Consider the following 19,720-nt stretch of genomic DNA (forward strand, 5'->3'; position numbering starts at 1 on the left):
AAGAGCGGGAAGGCAGGGGCCTTATAACGGGTGGGCGGGGTTACCGCCAAAAAGTTTCAATATGTTGCAGAGTTAACTCTGCCCAGTGATTCCAGTAGGTTCCGAGCAGCACTGCGCAGGCGCAGTGAAACCCATTTGTATGTATTCGCAGATGACCACTCGAAGAAATACCGTTACAGGTAAGCAACCTGTCCTTGCAGGCACTATGCCTAGCATAAGGTTTGGGACTCTGCCAGGAGGGCAGATGGGGGCATTAACCCTTGGTCTCCCCCTTCCTTCCCATCTCTGGCCCCAATGGCACCCAGGACCCTAACAGGTGTGGGGGATCCTTTTGCAGTCTGGGAAACACATGGTGGTGTTGCCAGGGCTCCTGCACATTCCTTTTGAATTCTTATAATGAGATGGTGTGTAAGGAGGCATAGGATTCCTCCTCTGTGTTGCACAGACACATGGCTGTAAAGGAAGCTAGAATTGGCCCAGCAGGAGCTGAAGCTTCCAACTCTAAAATGGTCTTTTTTGGCTGCCACAGAGCATCCCACAACAAAGCACGAAGTGGCTTCATGTCCTCCCCAGAGAGAGTATGGCCTCTGCCACCCACTTCTAAACAGAGGCTGGAGGGCCATCTATCGGGTATGCTTTGATTGAGAGTTCCTGCATGGCAGAATGGGGTTGGGCTGGATGGCCCTTGGGATCTCTTCCAACCCAAAGATTCTTGGAGAGACCACATGGATACAAATCCTCCTGTGTTCCCTCCCCAAAAATTACAACAACAAAAAGGGGTAAACCATTTGTGGATATCATGGGTGGAGAGTTCCCTTCACCCCCAATTGTTTGGCTGCCCCAAAGCGTGTCACTCTTGAGAGAGCAGCTTGAGTGCTTGGCCTCTCCTTTCCATCAGAGATTATCCTTTCTCAGGTCACAGACTTACCTCAGGTAAATGTAGAGCCATGTCCCACAGCAGTCCCTCTGCCCTTCCCAGCTACCTATGCAAGTGGGAGGGAGTTGAGGACCAAGCTAGCTTCTATAATGCAGCCAGGTTACTATAAAGCCTGCCTGAGATTGAAAGGCCTAAGCTTCTAAACCCCAGCTTGAAGTTGGGGCTGTTTTAAACATAAATAAAACAAAGTGCCCTGTGAGTATCAGGGCTACACTACAGGCCATATGCAGCTATCTACCCATGATTAGCAATGGTCTTCAGTCACTGCTAACCCAGGAGCAGTTTCCTCAGTGCCTGGAAGAAGCTACTGCCCAGGCAGCCTCCCTTGATGGGCCAAAGCATGGAGGGGAGAGCCCCCACAGCAACAGGGCTGGGGGCTCAGATTTACAAGAGATACTGGTTAACCTTTCTGGTGTTCATTTTATTACTGTTAGCACATGAGGTTTGAGTTGTGCTGTTTCTGCTCACCCCCCTCTCCTTTTTCCAGGCCAGAGAAGATGCCTGTAAACTAATTCTTCAAGGGAGGGGCTAGCCATAAAGCCACTTGATGACCCTTCTTGCCTCCTCATGGGCCTCCATCACTGTCTCCATTAGGTCCAGAGCCTTTTTTTGCCTTAGGTAGAACAGCCAAAGACATAGGATGAGCACATGGTTCTACCTCCTTTGTACAAACTGTTGTCAGCCATAGCACTTCTCATTAAGAGCATAAGCTTTAACAATACAGATTCATTTAAATGCTTATAAACAGGGTGACTCAAGCAAGGGGAAGGTCTCTGGTCACTCAGCAAACCTCTAATGCTTACATGCATTGAGGATCTTTGGTAAAAACATCTCATATGAGGTGAGAGATATATTGGATTAAGGTGACCAACCTAACTCCATTTTAGTGGCAAAAGGATTATGTTCCTGTTATAAAACAGTGCACCTCAGTCAGCTAGCCTCAAAAGATGTGGCTCCCCTTGCCTTCCCTTCTTTCTTGGAGAGATGTCTGTTAAAGGGAAGAAACTAAAGAAACAAAAAGCAACACAGTTTCTTCCATGAGATGGTTCTCACTAATACAGGGGGTTAAGAAAAAACTCTTTATCAAAAACAAACAGACTCCATGGGGGGGGGAGAAACCCCCCCTTCCTCCATGAGTGTTTTAAAACAATATAGTCAGTTTTTTCTGCTAAGAGGTTGCTTCAAATCCTATTCAGACATCCTGCAGAGCCCTGAGGACTCTGCCACAAAGACCACAATTGCCTCTTACCTTGTCTAGATAGTTACATTTTAAATAAGAATGCCTGCTGATGGGCTTGCCATTCTACTGCTCCCTGCCCTGGATAGGCCTATTGTAACAAGGTCTGTCTTGCATATGATGAATTGGGCTCAAGGCCATGAAGGGTCAGGCTGCCAATCTTTTTCTTTTAGTGGTCTCAGGAAGCTACAAATTCCTTTGCATATTGTTGGGCATGCTTTGATTGTGATTTCCTGCATGGCAAGGGGTTGGACTTGATGGTCCTTGTGGTCTCATCCAACTCCATGATTCTATGGTTTTATGGTCATAAGGTTAGCTGCTGTGTGGGTGAGTGTCTTATCCCTGATTGGGTTTTCATGGCATGGTCTGGTCCAAACAACACCATTGGTTTACTACCTTTGGGGAAAAAAATCCTACGATTTCCTATGCTATGCCTTGTTTTCCTGCGAGCAAAAATGCTCAGATTTAATATACCATACAGCTCCAAATAGAGACTTACACCAGCCACCTATATGCCCACAGCTTGTAAATATGTAGATGTATGTGGTTGTAGTAGATATATATATATATATATATCCAAAAAAACAAACAAACAAAAATACGACACAGCAAACTATGGTTTTACTATTTATATAGGAGACTCCATTTTACTATGTGATTATATTTTATGTGCCTTGAGCTTCCATGGATTTGGTATCCATGCAAAGTCCTAAATCCAACTCCAGTACATATTGAGGGCCCACTATACTATTTTAAATTTAGGTTTGTGTTCCTTTGACAGATCCCTTTTGTGGAGAAAACTCTCTCCTCAAAATTAGATACCAGAGGGCTATCCTTGCCAAGCCCCCTGTTCCCATTTCATGTCTCCTTAATCAGCAGTTCATTTAGCCGAGAGACCCCTCAGCCTTCATACAGGTTGAGGATAGCCTGCTACATGGAGTTGGGGTGATTTTTGAAGGCTCTAGACTAGTTCATCCTCAGATGAAATCAGACTTAATTCTGACCACATGCCCTGTTAACACAGAGTGCATCTATGCTTCTACATGGACTCTCCAATGTCTGTGAGATAAAGGTTAATCCAATGTCTTCTGTGCCTAACCATGGGATTAGTCTTATTTTACACAGGTTCACAGATGTCCCAGTAAAGAACTGCACATTGTTTTGAAATTTTAATTGGAAGTCAGACATTAACATTCCTCTTTCAGAATGGTAAGTCTTAATTACTACAAATGAAATCACCTTAATATCACCTTCATTGCTATAAACAGTTGACAAGGTGATCAGTGGTAGGCTGTAAGCTGCCATAGGTCCAGATTAGATCAGATTCTATTCTGATTGATCACATAATCCACTGCTTGGGCAAGTTCTCATCAACTGCTTCAGGTTTTCAGTGGCTGACCTGCTATAGTCCATCCAAGATGACATTAAGAAGGGACTTGACCTACATGGTTATAAGGCAGGTGTCTGCCATCACGTCGTTTCTGCTCCATACGAGAGCAGCTAGAATGGCAGCCATCCTCACATTAAGAGGCTGTTGAGGGGAGTTTTCCAACAGGGCCTGCCCACCAGACATCGTCTTCCATCTTGGGATGTGAACACGGTCTTAGAGGCTCTGACGGTTGGGCCGATCAAGTCCCTTTGGGAGGCCTTCCTCGAACACCTCTCCCTCAAGGTCATCTTTCTCACGGCCATTCCCTCCGCCAGATGGGTGTCAGAGCTGGGGCCCTGTCGGTACGTAAAGACTTGTTTATATTTAGGCCTGTCTCAGTGTGCCTTCGTCCAGACCCTACCCTTTGTGCCTGGGGTCAACTCAGCCTTTCAGGTGTCACAGGACATTCTCCTGCCTTCATTCTGCCCCGATCCTAAGAAGGACTTGGAAAAGACCTGGCACACATTGGATGTGTGCAGAGCCCTCAAAATCTACATCAAGAGGTCTTCAACCTTAGGTCATCTGAGATGTTCCTTTCCTTTCGCCTGGGCTCTTTGGGGTGCAAGGTACCAGTCTCGACTCTGAGTAAGTGAATCAGGTCTTGAATTCAAAAGAGCTACTGAACTCTTGACCTCACTCCACCCGAGGGATTGATGGTGCACTCAACCAGGAGTGCATCTACCCCTGCGGCCTTGACCACTAGCGCCTCCCTGTCAGATATTTGCAGGGTGGCCACATGGAAGTCGCCTTCGACCTTCATAAGACATTACAAACTGGACGTGTCTCAGTCCGCAGAGGCGTCATTTAAAAGGAGGATCCTCCAACAGATTGGGTCGGGGGCCACAGTCTCCTAGCAGCACCTCCCTCCCAGTTCAAGACGGCTTTTGTAAATCCCAGATTACAGGAGGACAGGACCCTCTCTGCTGGGAAAAGGAACGTTGGGTACTTACCGTGACACGTTCATTTCCTGCAGAGAAGGGTCCTGGCATCCTGCCCACCCGGGTGCTGCCTGCGGCCTCCGACCCTGCCTGGCTCTTGGTGGACCTGCCTTGTTCTTCTTGTTGTTGCTGGATTGGTATTCTGAGTTCTTGTTGTTCTTGGACTAGTTTTTCTAAGGTGTTCTAGTTAACCCTTAGCTGAGGTTACTGAAGTTCAGTTCCTTGATTACCTTACTAGTCGCTTGGCTTGTTATTGACTGAGGCTCAGGGGGGGCTAGCTCCTCCCTATATAGGGGCCGGTCTTTTGTTTATTGTCCCTGCCTACAGGAGCAAATAGGAGGAGCTAAACCCAGATTACAGGATGCCAGGACCCTTCTCTGCAGGAAATGAACGTGTCACGGTAAGTACCCAACGTTCCTTTCTGTTCTGTCCCCAACAGAGGTCTACCTGCAGGACTCCTTCAAGCCACTAGTCTGCATTTCGCCCAGTGCCAGGTAGGAGATGCCACCAGTGTGGATCTGTGTGTTGATCTGTGCCTACCCTTTTGCCATGTTGCTGCACTTCTGCTTCTTGACAGTCTTCCCAATCATTTCCCCTTGCCAAACCCAACACCAGTTCTGTGAGTTCTTTTGTACCTTCTTGCTCCCTTCCACTGGCCCATCCTGACCTTTTTTTCTTAACTCTGATCTCCCTGACCTGCTCTGGTTAGGAATCCAGTGTAGCTAAAGCTCAGAAAAGAGCATGATGGCAATTCTTCAGCATGCAGGCATAGTTGACCATCTGATCAAGGCATTGTACAGTATTTTGTATGCATCCAAATGAACTGTAGTATCTTGATATCTGAGAAGATTAACTTTCTTTCCATAAGCCAATTTTTTAGCTCTTTTAGGTTGCATCCGCATTGCAGAAATAATTCGGTTTGACACCACTTTAACTGCCATGGTTCAGTGCTGTGGAATTCTGGGAACTGTAGTTTTGTGAGACATCTTTGTCAAAGACATTTGATTCCTCAACAAACTACAATTCCCAAGATGCCAAAGTACTGAGCCATAGTAGTTAACATGGTATCAAACTTGATTATTTCTGCAATGTGGATGCAGTCATAGTTGTAGGGAAGGGTTTAAAAATGAGTAGGTAATTTTTAGCAAAGGCTTACCGACAGTAGGGCTTCAATGTGTCACATAGTTCTACTCTAGCTGTTAAGAGCCCTCCCTCCATTCCAACTACCATCATTCTGGCCTGAGAGGGAGAGAAGAACCACTGGACTTGATCCCCTTCCCCACTGCCATTCCTTTCTCCTTTTGTGTCCTGTTGTCTTTTTGAGTTATAAGCCTGAGGGCAGGGAACTGTCTTATTAACTATCTGTAAGCAGCTCTGAGAGTCTTTGTGACTGAAGCGCAAGGTATAAATACAATATAAGTAATAATAAATAAATATTTTTTACTTCTTATCCCACTAATGCTATCCCCACCTTCATGCTTTTCTTTCATTCTTTTCCTTGCCTCAAAACATTTTGAAAGCATATCCTAAGGAACCAGGATAAATTAGCAAATAATTTACTAGAAATTATCTGACCACATGTTCTGCAATTATTATGAGTACATCATCATCGTCATCATGAGTGAATAATTATTACTGGTTCACAATTTTTATTAGAATTCATCTCGCAAGAATCTTGTCAGAGAGGGCTATTACTTTTGCTTCATAGATGAGGAACTGAGGCTGAAAAATGTGACTTGTGTTAGGAAGAGAGAGAGGCAAATTGTGATCTGCAGGCTATGGTCCCATCTATACTTGGGAGAAACATCCAAATAGATTCCCCATCTGTTCTGTCCTGAACCCACCCCAGAGCTGCCCTGTACCTATTTTATCTGCAGCATTTGTCTACACTGCTGTTGCTCTGGTGTGCTGTCTGCTCCTACTGTTGCTACCTTTCCCACAGCTCTGAGAGCCAGGACAGATTGCTGTCTGGCAGGGGCCATTATTTACCTGGAACAACATTACAATAAATATTTTTTCTGCTTGTGAGGCACCCAGTGCCTCATTATCACTTCAGAGGATGCCACCAGGAATGGTGTGGAGGAGGGGGGAAATGCCCATAGTGAAGTTTTCTCTTCCTCTGCTCCTGACATGTGCTTTGAGGTACAATGAAGTGCCAAGTGCCTCACAAGCAGGAAGTCTTTATTTTAATGTTTCTGGTGAGAAATGTAAATGGTGGCACATGCCAGTGATCTGTCCTGGCTCCGAGAGCTGACAGCAGCAATTGGAGTTGACTGAAAATGGCAGTACCTGCCAGGTGATCTGTCCTGACTGCCCTTCCCAAAAAAAAAAATCCAGTGCAAATTGATGGGACACGTGGAGGAAACACTGGACTTTCATAGAAACTCTGCAGCAAACTCTGAGTTTTAAAAAAATCCTCATCAAGGCATTTTACTCTTCAGTTTGCTGCTGATATGATCCTGCACCGTGTGTCCTGATTGTGCCAGATTCAGGGGAAATGCTATGCACTATGTATCTGGATCAGCACAGATTTGAGGGGGATTTGAGTCCCCTCCTTGTGTAGACTTGACCAGTATTTAAGGTCTGAAGCTATTTTATCAGACTCTTGGTGACCATATCAGATTTCAGTTGTGATATGATTGGCTTCATCTTAACACTGAAAAAGAAAAAAATGCTTTTCTCATATAAGAAAGAGAATCCACATTTCAGTGCAATGTGCCTCCTTTGGATTTTGTAGATGAAGACACAGCTGTGTTTCAGTCCACATGCTCCCTAATTGTGAAGCCCTTAGTAAACCAGTGATGAATTTAAAAGGCAAAACACATACATATACTCACACATTTCTGGGACCACTTAACTTACAAACTAGAGGATACTTGGAGGATACCGAATGTTTCCTTGAGACCATGACTCCATCTTGCATGCATGTGTCCATCAGTCCACTTGCTCTCCCTCCTACTATCCCTCCCTCCCTCTCTTTCTTTCTTTAGCCTGTCAGATTCCCTAGGCATCATAGAATAATTTAAAAACCAGAATAGTTGCGCAATAAAATCAAGCAGAAACCAGCAAATGTGGATATAAAACTGGCCAGAATAAAAAGCAAGCCTTGCAAAATTAAAAAGCAATTAAAAAACAATATAACTGAAGGCAAATACAGGCAAAGACTTAAAACCACACAAGAGTTACGTCACCAAAGTGTCTTAGGGATTTAAGGAGTAGGTTAAAAGCATAGAGGAGAGATTTTTTTTAAAACAAAACTGTTTAATCTAGACCTGAAAAGAACATTTTTGGCACAGAAAGAATTTCTCTAAGGAGAGTATTGAATATCTGGGGGTGGTGGGGGGGTTCCACCACTAAGAAAACCCCTCATTTGTAGCTGTCCTGCAAACTTCAGAACAGGGGACACACAGAAGAGGGCTTGTGTAGATGATATTAGGACATGGATGGGCACATAAGGGTGAAGGCATTCAATTCATAATGTGTTTAGTACCAGTTGGTGTCAAAATACTATCCTATTGCCCTTCTCAGTCAGTCAGCTGTTGGGTTGACAATATAGCAATCTTCCCTCTTCCTGCCTTCAAATATGCAGCTGATTGTCCTGTCCTGAATCTTTGGAATAGGAGAAGCAATGTATTAAAACAGACCTGAATCCTGAAATCCTTGCTCACTACCACTGGAGCCAACCTCACCCAGCCTGTGAAATGGTTCCAGGAAACCCAGACACACCTTTTCTCTGCTTTAGAGACATCCCTCATGGACTTAAGAGAGAAACTTGGTGATAGATTGCTCTTGTTGCTGTGCATTTGTAATGTGCTCTTCCTCTCTTCTTGTGACTTCCAGCCTGTATGACGCCGTTACATCTTTGATCCGGAACAAGATCCATCGACTTCCAGTCATTGATCCGGATTCAGGCAACACACTATACATCCTGACGCACAAACGCATCTTGAAGTTCCTCAAGCTCTTTGTGAGTGTCCACCCCACCCCAGCCATCTCTGATGGTTGTGATGTAGCTGTGAGATGCCATTATGTTTCTTTTGCCTACAGAGCCCTAGATTATATTAAGAACCTTTGTTTCCCTACAGATTGCAGAGTTTCCTAAGCCAGAATTTATGTCCAAAACTCTGGAGGAGCTAAAGATTGGCACCTACGAAAACATTGCCATGGTCCACACTGACACCCCTATCTATGTTGCACTGGGCATTTTTGTACAACACCGAGTCTCTGCATTGCCTGTGGTGGATGAGTCAGGTGAGTGTTGTGGAGTTAAAAGGCAAGGATGGAACATGTGAGGCCTAGGACCATAGCCAACTCATGTGGCTTTTTTGTTCAGTCTCTAGGCTACTCCGTGGTCACCACCACAAAAAAATAAATAACATGAAAATAAAAAATAAAATTGGCCCCAGATGAAGAATCCTCCTGGGATGGATGTCTCCATTGAAAAGCTACCCAGTCCTATGGCATCTTATTTAAGCTTGAAATAGCATTTTTATAAAATGGGAAATGATCTCTTTTATAAAAAAAAGGATGGGTGTGGGCCAAAGGGGTCTCTTCAGTGGAAGAAAATAGGGAAAATGCTCTTCCCCTGTGCCCACTCCTGTTGTAGAGGGAGTGGAGCAAATTCAGGAACTCTTCTAATCCAGTTAGGTGTCAAGCATTACTGGTTTATCACTTGGGACATAGAAAGACTGGGGATGAGCAGAAAATAGATTTGGATTTACTGGTAGACCTCCAGGTGATTTGCAGCAGATCAGCAAGAATTTCTGCCTCCCCCTATTTTAAAAAAATATAATAAAATGATATTCCTCTCTGCCAGTTATACTACTGAAATGAGGAAACTATGAAGATTCCCTGATCTTGGGGTGAGGAATTATGTAGGTGGTTGTTCCTGCCTTACAGTCTGTTCTTGTTTCTGACTGTCTTTCAGGTCGGGTTGTGGATATTTATTCCAAGTTTGATGTCATTGTGAGTATATTTCTGATTTTTTACAATACATTCCCTCCAAGGTTATGGAAATATATTTAGTTTTGTTTGTAATCTCTGTGTTTGTGAGAGGGAGAGAGAGAGGTGTCTTCTTGACTCAAGACTTCACAGGACAGATAATACTGATTCAAACAATATAAAAATTATGTGCCATAGAAACCAAAGCTCTGTAAAAAAAACTTGCTAAAGAACATAATGTTTTTTTATAAAACTGTAATTAATTTACTAGTTTTTTAATAGAAGAAAGATAATATGTCAATATGTAATTGTTTTTTAGTACTCAAAACAGTCAAAGCATAGGTTGTGATAAGTCCGGTAGAATTTAGGAGACAGAAGATTTTAAGATTGGGTTGGAAGTGGAGGGGAAAAAATGTTTGGTTGTCAGAGGAAATGCAAGGAGGAGGAAGAGAAGCAAAGGTTTTAAGATCAGGTTAAAGTGGAGGAAAAATGGGGAAATGCAAGGAGGAGATTGTGTTTCAGGTGGTATTGCTGGTTGAAACACTATTACAGCAACTGTCCAGTCAGTTCATGGCCTAGCTAAGAAATATACCTGGTAATTTCTAGCACATGCATTTTGTTTACAGAGTTCGTACATGGAGGAAAAAGAGGAGGAAGTAGGCATATGAGTTAGGATAGCATCCCTGAAGGGCAGGTGCCAAGATAGTGTGCAGAGACACTAGACTTCCTCTCCAGACTGGCATGTCTTGAGCTTTTTATTTAGGCTGGTATGGTTTAAGCCAGTATGTAAATAGGATCAGATAGCCTGAACTACTCCTGTATGTGTGTGTCATCCTGCAGCAGAGACAAGGTGCTGAATGGAACCATATGGAACCTAACACAATTTAGTTGATGGACTTTTGCTTGGAATCAGGAAGGAAACTCTCCTTGGGTTCTCCTGGCTTAACGCCTTTGCAATTTTTCTTTCTACTTCAGTTGCACATGGCTTGACTCACTCACTAACATGAGTCCCCTATAAGGGTTGCTTTTTTGACACTGTTCTGTTATGAATTGGCTCTCTGATCAAGTAGTACGTGGTCTTCTTTGTGTTGTCTACACCACAGCCTACTTTGTGATGTTTGATGTGTGAGTGGTCCTAGTTCCTGTCAAGGAGTTTAGGTGTCTAAGCTAGTTTTCTGCTGCAATGCACTGCAAGTAGCCTAGGTTGTAGGTGAGATTCAAACTCAACAGCTGGGCAGAAATATTCTTCCCCTTATATTCTAGGGCATGTACACAATCCTGCAGGAGAGGTGGGATAAAAATAAAAGGTGGTTGTTGTTGTTTTTGTGTACAACATGCAAGGAGAAAGGTGTTGGAGTCAGTGTGGGCCAAGTCCTCTCACCTCCTGTCTCATCAGGTTCTCTCATCTTCTTATCTTCCTGTGGTCAGAACCTGGCAGCAGAAAAAACGTACAACAATCTGGATGTGACAGTGACCAAGGCACTGCAGCATCGCTCACACTATTTTGAAGGTGTACTGAAGTGTTACAAGCATGAGACTCTGGAGACAATAATCAACCGGCTGGTGGAAGCAGAGGTAATGTGTGGTCCTTTCAACCCTTCTTAGACACTGAATTTCAGTAGGGAAAAGAGATGTAAACGTCCAGACTGATTTTTGTCCACCGGGAAGTTGCGAAAAGGAAACTGCAAATTAAACAGCTGTTAGTCCTTGTTATAAAGATGATAAAATTAACACCAAACAAACAGGGACAACAGTAATGCAGTCAGTGGATGCTAGAATCCTGATATACACTCATCCCTCCCCGTTTGTGGACGGAGTCCGTGGTTTTGGTACTTAATGGACAGCAAGCTAGGAGGTATAAGATGGTGTGCGCAGGAGTGCACTGCAATTATAATCATTGGGGCTGAATAGCCACAATATTTCTGATTTGCGGGGAGGTTTGGAACAGATCCCCCCTGAATCGGGAGGGACAAGTGTACTATATTACTGTTGTCCTTGTTTTGTTTGGTGGTTATTAAAATTAAGATGTCCCTACAGCAGCCAAAGAGTGCTGTCCAGAGTCTGACAGCTGTGTTGTGTTTACTCATATATTCCCTTCCTTGATACACTGGGAGAGGCAGGGAAGAAATAATAATAATAATAATAAATACAAAATAGCAGGGAACAAGACAGGCTCCACCCATGAGTGGAACAGGAGGATATATGACTTCCCTAAGCAATCACTTTGACAACTCTTGGATTCAGGAGTGGGAATTTATTAGTGGCAGTCAGCAGCATATGTGGTTTGATCGTTGGACTATGACTCTGGAAACCAGGGTTCAATTCCCAGCCTGCCCATGAGACCCACTGGGAACAAATCTTGCCAAGAACACCTCATGAAAGTCAGAAACAAGATGAAGGCACACAACACACACATCATCAGGGATTAGCTTGGGGCGGCCTCCACTGAATTATGGTTATGTTAAAACAAGGTCTCACCAACATTTTCTCTAACTAACAGGTTCATCGGCTGGTCGTGGTTGATGAGAACAATGTGGTGAAGGGTATCGTGTCCCTCTCAGATATCCTGCAGGCCCTGGTCCTTCCTGGTGGTCAGAAGCCCTGACTGTAGAAGAGATGAACCCTGTCATAGGCTTGGAGCCTAGCACAGCTGTCCTTTCTGTTTCACTTTTTGGGCCAATCAGTCACAGTGTGAGAGAGACTGTGCAGCCCAGTTACAAGGCAAGCCAAACTTCCCTTCACTTCTGGGACTAATTCTTTTGGTCTTTCTTTCCCATCAAAATGGGCTGTAGGTCTTCTCCTTCTCCATTTTGGTTGCAAAAGAGCCCTGAGGCCTGTGGTCACCTGGAGCTAAGTAGGTTTATTTAGTGCCCAAGGTGCAGATTCAAAACGGGGTGACTCTGGCTTTCCTTGAATGGGGAGGGAGATGGGACAGATTTTCTAGAAGATGTTGAAGGGAGTATCTGTAGAAAGGACCACTTTTTAAAAAAAATTAAAATCCAGAAACACAACCTAAGATACAGTGTTCGAAGGACATCTGCTTTACAGCTCAAACAGAAAAAGAGGCACCTGTCAACTCTCAGTGCAGCGGATCTGTGTGTTTACATACCTCTCTGCCAGCTGTGTATATATGAGTCAAAGTATTTGTGAGCAAGTGAGAAATCACCGTCCCAATGCAGCTTCCACCAAATACTCTTTTCCTTCACAGTCTCCTAGGTGGTTATTTTACTTGTTATGGTAGCCTTCCAGAAGGATTGGTTGGTCTCCAGCTCCCATAATCCTATAGTCAATTCACATCACCTGCCCTCTCTTTATCAGCAGGCAAAGCCATCAGCTCCCAAATTTGATCTTCTCAGAAGCTGAATATTGTTTTCAGGCTCAATCTGATGGAATAATGTTTTGACTGTCCAGAACACTTGACTTCGTGTTTATCTTTGTATGGTGGCAGGTATCTTCTTTCTTTCCTTCCTTGATCTGAGTTCTTTGCTTCAGTCCTGCCTGCCCACAAGCAGTAGGAGGATTGTAGAGGGATGTAGTCTGTTTGTGGCCTGGTGTCAGTAGGACGCATTTGTCCATAAATACATGGTTGTATTTCAGATAGAAATATGAGCACATTCTCCCAAACTGCACAATTATAACAGTATGACTCCACTTTAACTGCTGCAGAAACATCCTATGGAATCCTGGAATTTATACTTTGAGTGATGTACTAGAGCTCTCTGGCAAAGAATTCTAAACACTTCATGAAACTGCAGATCCCAGAATTCTGTGGGATAGAGACATGGCAGTTTAAATAGTATCAAAGTGGTGTAATTGTGTAGCATGAAAGAAATCCTGGTTTGAGACTCAGCATCTGGGTGTCCTTACTGAGCCAGAGGCAGAAGTATAATCTTGCCCTCACAAGAGTCTTTCTTGCCATAAATCCCACCTCTTTTGCCCATGCCTACAACCCATTCCCCAATGTACATTTTAGAACTTGTATTTTTGTAAAGCCACATTTCCTATCTCTGATGTTCCGTCCACACTCTTTTTTTGATTGTGGGGCTGAATCTTCAGGCTCTGCCTCACTTGAGTGTTTTTAATTATTTCACATCCTTACAGGGAACCCTTCTAAGGCCCTTCCTTCTTTGTGGGGTCAATTAACTACTTGTTTTATTCAGATTCTGTACTTAATAAAAACATTTTCACATTTTATCGTGTTGTTTTTTGCAGGAATATACTTTGGTAAACAATGTTGGGAGGGGCATGGTTCCCTGAAAAAATGAGAACTGTTGAAGGTGTGAATCTGCTTGAGTTTGAATAAAACTGAAGAACAATATCATAACTCACTTTTTCCTTTCAGAAAGGAAAAGGACAACAGTATGCCCCCCCCATCTGTTGCTACTCCAAAGCATTTTGCCATCAAATTACTTGGAGCCCTTGCTCCCACTGGAAGGTTTAGTACTGTATAGCCATAAATTAAGTAGTTTTCATATAGCCGTAATATTGGTGTTTCAGTGTGCATACTCCGTGCAGTTATGAGGTCCTTGCCAGTTGTATGTTCCAACACTAGAGTTCCTTCAGAATTCTTTTTAACAGGCATGGCTTTCTCAGCTGATAAGACAGTGTAGAAAAGATCTTTTGAAGACAAGACTGAAAACCACAGATCTATGCAACTATCTTCGGTACAATCTGTATTACCTTTCGCTATTGCAGGAGCCACCATTTGTATTCTATTATATATTTTAACATCATTCAGGCATACATCTATAGCTATGTACATAAAAAATAGTACTAAGTGCAAACTAGAACAGTTCCATCTTTGCAAACAAAATGCCAGATGCATCCCTATTGAATTCTTCATCGGAAGATGCAGTCCTGTGCACTCAGGTAAAATGGTTAGAGGATTTCATACTTCTTAAAGGGCATGTCAATTCAATTTGGGTGCAGTGTAAAATGAGAATCAAAACTGTTATTGCTGGAACTGTTAGACTGCAAAGCTCTTCTGGCCTAAGAGGCCAGCCCTATTTCTATGTATCTTCCAGGCATTATGTCATACAAAAGTACCACATACTGTCCTGAATCTAGTCCTACTTTGTCCATGAACTAGTCGCTCCTCTTTCCTCACTAGTGTCCTCAGGGCCAGGAATGTGCTGAGCCAGCATCACCGCCCAGACACCAAATCCCTGTTTGTTCTGCCCGTGGCTTTTAAAAAGGCGGAAATCCCTCCCGGCATCCAGCTGGAGCCATGGGTGGTGATAGCATCCCCTAGGAAAAGGAGAAAGCCATTGGGACAAGGCAGCTATCCCAGAATTGGGTTCTCTGCTGTAGAGCCAGAACGAGTGAAAATGAACCAGAACAACAAGAAGGTAGTTGTATCCATCGGCGCTTTCCAAACAACTGGTAGTTTATCTGAGTAAAGGAGAGGCATCTGAGTTGGGGCTTTCCTAGGCATAGAGGAAAATTGGTAGAAGGCTGCATTTAAATTTCGGCTATGGGAAGGGGGTAATTTCTGAAGGGATGCTACAGGTGATAATGGTACCTGCAGGGCCAGTTCTACCATTTGGTACGATTATGGAACTGCCTTTGGCAACAGATTTGGGTTGTCATAAAAGGGCAGTGAATGCTTATGTACTGGGTTGATCTTATGAGGGTGCACAGAAATGGCACTGATAACCTAAGTATCTGATTCTGTCCTGTTCTTACGCAATCTCTTCTACATAAAATCCCTTTCCACTCACCCCCACTCCTTTGTTGATGCAGCACATTCCTAGCAGGGTGGGAGAAGGACAAGAAGGTAGTGGTTATTAAAGCTGCACATACTGGTTGAAAGACTATTTCAGCTTTAAATGTCTTGAGTCTGAGGCTAATAGAACTTTGGGGGGGGGTGCAACTTCAAGTTGCCTTATGGCAATCACTTGAATTTCATAGGGTTTTCTTAGGCAAGGAAGACTCAGAAGTGGTTTTGCCAGTTTCATCCTCTGAAACATTGCCTACAGCACCTGGCATTGGTTGGTGATACATAAAACAGGGAAAGGCCCTGAAATCTCTGGGTTATTGATGTTATTCTGTCTAAGGACACACAAAGGAATCAAGAAACTGATGACAGTGGACAAAATCAGCATCTCTGGGAGCAGATTGAGGGTTGACTGGGTAGAGCGTTCATAATATTACATGTGTCAAGACTGGACTTCAAACCTCACAGGCACAAAGTCATGGCTGTTTAACAGGTACAGTGCTCTATTATTTTGGTTCCACTTGGTGATTTGTGAAAGTGGGATTGTGGTGTGAATGGATGGATGAATAGAGTAGTCTAAACTGAATCCTCTTCAGCAGATGTTCAGTACAATCAGTTGTTGGCGTATAACAGAAGTAGGGAATCTCTGGCTGTTCAGATGTTTGGGACTTTAGCTTCCAAAAGCTCTTGCCAGCAGTTAATGGTAAGGGATTATGAAAGCTGGAACCTAAAACATCTAAAAGGTTAAAAATTCCTCAACCTTGGTTATACGAAAATTATATCTATTACTACAGTGCCTTACCAACTGATTTGTAAAATAGTCTGTTTTCAAACACGCTTGTGAAGCACATACTTCTGAACACTGTTCTAGACGTGTGGTCTATTAATGAATGGCTATTTAAATGCAAGTGTTTCTTACTTTCTGTGTGGAAAATGTACTTGCCATTGAATAGCTGAATGCATGGTGTAGTTAATAGCAACAATATTGTTGGATGGTGCATACTACTAGGTCTCATGCAAGCAAGCAACTGCAGTGGCTCACATGTTTTGTTTGCTTGGGCCATCCAGTCCAACCCCCTGCCATGCAGGAACACACAAAGAACTCCTGACAGAGGGCCATCCAGTCTCTGTTTACAATTAGGAAGGTCTTCCTGTCAAGAAGTTCATCCTAATGTTTAGGTGGAATCTGTAGATTCCACCTAAACATTAGGAGGAACTGTCTGATGGTAAGAGCTCCTTGTCAATGGAATATGCTGCATTGGAGAATGGTGGATTTTTTCTGAATAGAGGCTGGATGGCCATCTTTCGGATGTGCTTTGACCATGCATTGCCTCCATGCTTGCAAATACTTTTGGCCCTGTCACCACAACTTCTCCATGCAAAACCTTCCACATTTAGTTTCCTTTGTCAGAGTTCGAAAGCTTGACTTTTTTTAAATGGAATGTTTATTTTTCTTTTGTTTTGAACTATGTCATGCATACGTAAATGTAAATATAAATAAAATACTTTAATAATAAAAAATATATAGAAATACAGATGTGACAATGAAATAACCAATATACTATGGCCTGTTACAGACAGCCAAAATAAAGCTGCTTCGAGTCACAGTGGAGGTATGGTGTTTCAATGATGCATGCGTCCTAAGAGTCCAGAAGCCACACCAAAGCCACGCTCCAGTTCTTAGGGTTGGAGCGTGGCTTTGGTGTGACTTCTGGACTCTTAGGATACATGCATCATTGAAACACCATACCTCCACTGTGACTCGAAGCAGCTTTATTTTGGCTGTCTGTAACAGGCCTATGTGATTTAAACTAAGGGCATGATGTTATGCTTCAGACACGTTTTGGCACAAATCCTTGTCAGAGATCAGAACTGGCTATATACATATGTGGTTACATTGAGGAATCTTGTATTAATGTCAAGGAGAGCTGTATTTAGCATAAACCAGAGAGATGGAGGAGTGTGTGCGTATGAGAGAGAGATGAAGCGAGAGAAAATTTTGGGTATTTTTCTATATGACATTGCCACTTTTTCTTTTCTTACTAGACCTGCTACTGGGCTTTGAGTAACAGTCTCACTCACCAATATTGGAAAGGTGAGCTCTCTGTGCGAGGCTGGCTAGGCTGATGTATGCTATGATCAGGATCTTGTTAAAGGTAAAAAAAGAAGAGCCATTAAAAAAAGGAAAAAAAAAACATCTCAAGGGTTTCTTGTTTGTCAAATGAGAATCGTGATGTAAAAATTGCATGTGTCACAGGACTGTTTTATGGTTGATTTGGTCGAATTTGTTAAGTACTGTGTTACACTAAAGTGATATATAGGGATGTGTGAATAACCTGGACCCCTTTTTCCTTCTTTCCAGTCACTCACTGGCCTTTGGGAACTTATGGTTACTACTGCTGCTGCCACAGCAATGGGATGGGAACAAAAAATTGCAAGACCTTACCCCTCTTCTTCCTCTCCACCCCACAAATAACAAATGGAACTGTGTCACACGCAACCCGGCTAGCCACCCCCATCGTTGCCAGCCGTTGTCAATGCAGTTGCCATGCTGGTGCTTCAGTTGCTAGGTTTCACTAAGAGCTGGCGTGGGAGTTGTACTGAACTCTCTCATTTACTGGGAAATGTGTGTATGTGTGTGTTGTGGAAGGGGGGAATAGAAGAAGGGAGAGACTGCATTTCCCATGGTGAGGGCTTGGATGGGTTTTTCTGAAGGTGTGGAGTTAGAGGAAGCTTCTTGCTTTCCAGCACTAAAATGGGACTGGGGCACTGGGCTCTAGTGGAATGGACTGTCTCTCCCATGAAGAGAATATCTGAACTGTCTCTTGGTCCATTTGAAACCTGTGATGCTCGCTTCCCATTCCATGCTCGGTTGTCAAGTTCTTAAAGGCTCTTGGATGTCCTTAATCGATGGGATCTGGGCCACTGCATCTTGTTGCACAACAGTAATGGGAGACGGATTAGGCGCCAACATTTCTCTTATTACAGTGCCATTAAATGTGCTGGAGTCCAAGTCAAAGTTTTGAAGACTCTGGCATGGTGATCTCAGAGGGCATCCCACTTTACTTCCCTGTTTCCATTGCCTGTTTATTCAATCCAATCTCTCCACCATCTTTCAAGGGAGGGAGGAAGAAGGAGAGGGGAAGTTGGGAGGTAAGGTATGTGGCAGCTACTGCTCCTTTTCTTGCTCTGTAAAGATTTGTTCTTTCCTTGCTGTGTCAGTAAACTGGGAAGAGCCACAGCAGAGCCACAAATCTCTAAGCACTGGCAATGGGCCTTCTCTTGCCACTGGGGCCTGAGGAGGTGCCCAAGGGTTCCAATGTACAGTGCTAGCCTTGTCAAGATTCTGTGTTCCCAAGTCTATTGGGGCTTGGCATGTAGCGCCTTGTTCCCACTTTTGGATCTAAGTGATTGCCAGCAACTCAAGGTATTTCATTGCTTCTGGCAGAAGATCCAAGCGGTGATTAAAAAGACAGAAAAAAGTGAATTAACCATTTGGTGCCTTTAAATGAGAAACCTGAACTGTGACCTGGACACATAGCAAAATGGAGAGCCAGGGAACTGTCTTGTAACAAGTCAGATTGTTGGTCTATTTATTTAGCTCAGTATTGGGCTGCCTCTACACTGATTAGCAGCAGCTCTCCAAAATTTCAGACAAGAGCATTTCCCCAGGCTTACCTTGAGATGCTAAAGGCTGCTTAGTACTTGGATGGGAGACTGCCAATGAATACCAGGTGCTGCAGGCTATATTTTAGAAGAAGGAGCTGGAAAAAACTCTGAGTATTCCTTGCCTAATGAAACCCTAAGAAATTTATGGGGTTGTCATAAGTCAACAGGCAACTTGAAGACACAGACACACACACCTGGAAATGCGGGGGATTGAACTTGAGACCTCTGTGGAAAACATGTGCTCTGTCACAAAGTTATAATTCCTTCCCAGTGAGGTGACATGGCATGTTATACTCTCAGTAATGGCTAAATACTGCAAGGATACACTTAACAGGGATGTTGCAGGAAGTAGATTCTAGTGACACAGTACAGCTGAGCCCTGGCAGAAAGCAGCGTGTTGTGGATGACACAAACTCTTGCATGTCTGTGGCCCACAGCAATGCAGCAAGTCATAAGGGAAAGAGGCAACAAATCTATGCTCCTGTCCTACATGAACACAGCTCAATTTTATAGATTTATTCATTTTATATAGTGGATTTCCATACCATTCTTTATCATTATTTATCCCAAGACAAATTTAAAACAAAAACAGACAGTAGAAGAGTTTACACCATTGAGATAAATACTGCAATGAAATCTAAGTGAAAACAACATCTCCTATGTTTCATACACAATTTTCTCAGTACTATACCAACAATGACACAATTCATTCTAATACCCAGGAGGATGGTGTGACACCTACAACAGACAGTAACACAGAAGCAGAAAGCATTTAAGAATTAAAACCCATGTTTTTTCTTTATCATAATTTATCAGCAAAGGGTTTCATGGGAACAATGCAAAGAAGGGAGGA

The 19,720-nt window shown here is 43.3% G+C and overlaps 1 protein-coding gene across 2 annotated transcripts in view; it reads left to right on the plus strand.

Annotated features, from left to right (window-relative positions):
* Positions 1 to 13,674, plus strand: part of PRKAG1 (protein kinase AMP-activated non-catalytic subunit gamma 1) — a 34,175-nt gene extending 20,501 nt beyond the window's left edge. For both annotated transcript variants that reach the window (XM_042452561.1, XM_042452562.1), the window contains exons 7-12: positions 4,981 to 5,035; positions 8,382 to 8,508; positions 8,627 to 8,792; positions 9,469 to 9,506; positions 10,911 to 11,057; positions 11,983 to 13,674. In XM_042452561.1, coding sequence (XP_042308495.1) covers positions 4,981 to 5,035; positions 8,382 to 8,508; positions 8,627 to 8,792; positions 9,469 to 9,506; positions 10,911 to 11,057; positions 11,983 to 12,087 — 638 coding nt within the window. In that variant the 3' untranslated portion in view covers positions 12,088 to 13,674. The remainder of the gene's footprint in view (positions 1 to 4,980; positions 5,036 to 8,381; positions 8,509 to 8,626; positions 8,793 to 9,468; positions 9,507 to 10,910; positions 11,058 to 11,982) is intronic.
* The last annotated feature ends 6,046 nt before the right edge of the window (positions 13,675 to 19,720 follow it).

Source organism: Sceloporus undulatus, chromosome 2 (assembly GCF_019175285.1).
Source record: "Sceloporus undulatus isolate JIND9_A2432 ecotype Alabama chromosome 2, SceUnd_v1.1, whole genome shotgun sequence".
In the NCBI taxonomy this organism is placed as follows: Eukaryota; Metazoa; Chordata; class Lepidosauria; order Squamata; family Phrynosomatidae; genus Sceloporus; species Sceloporus undulatus.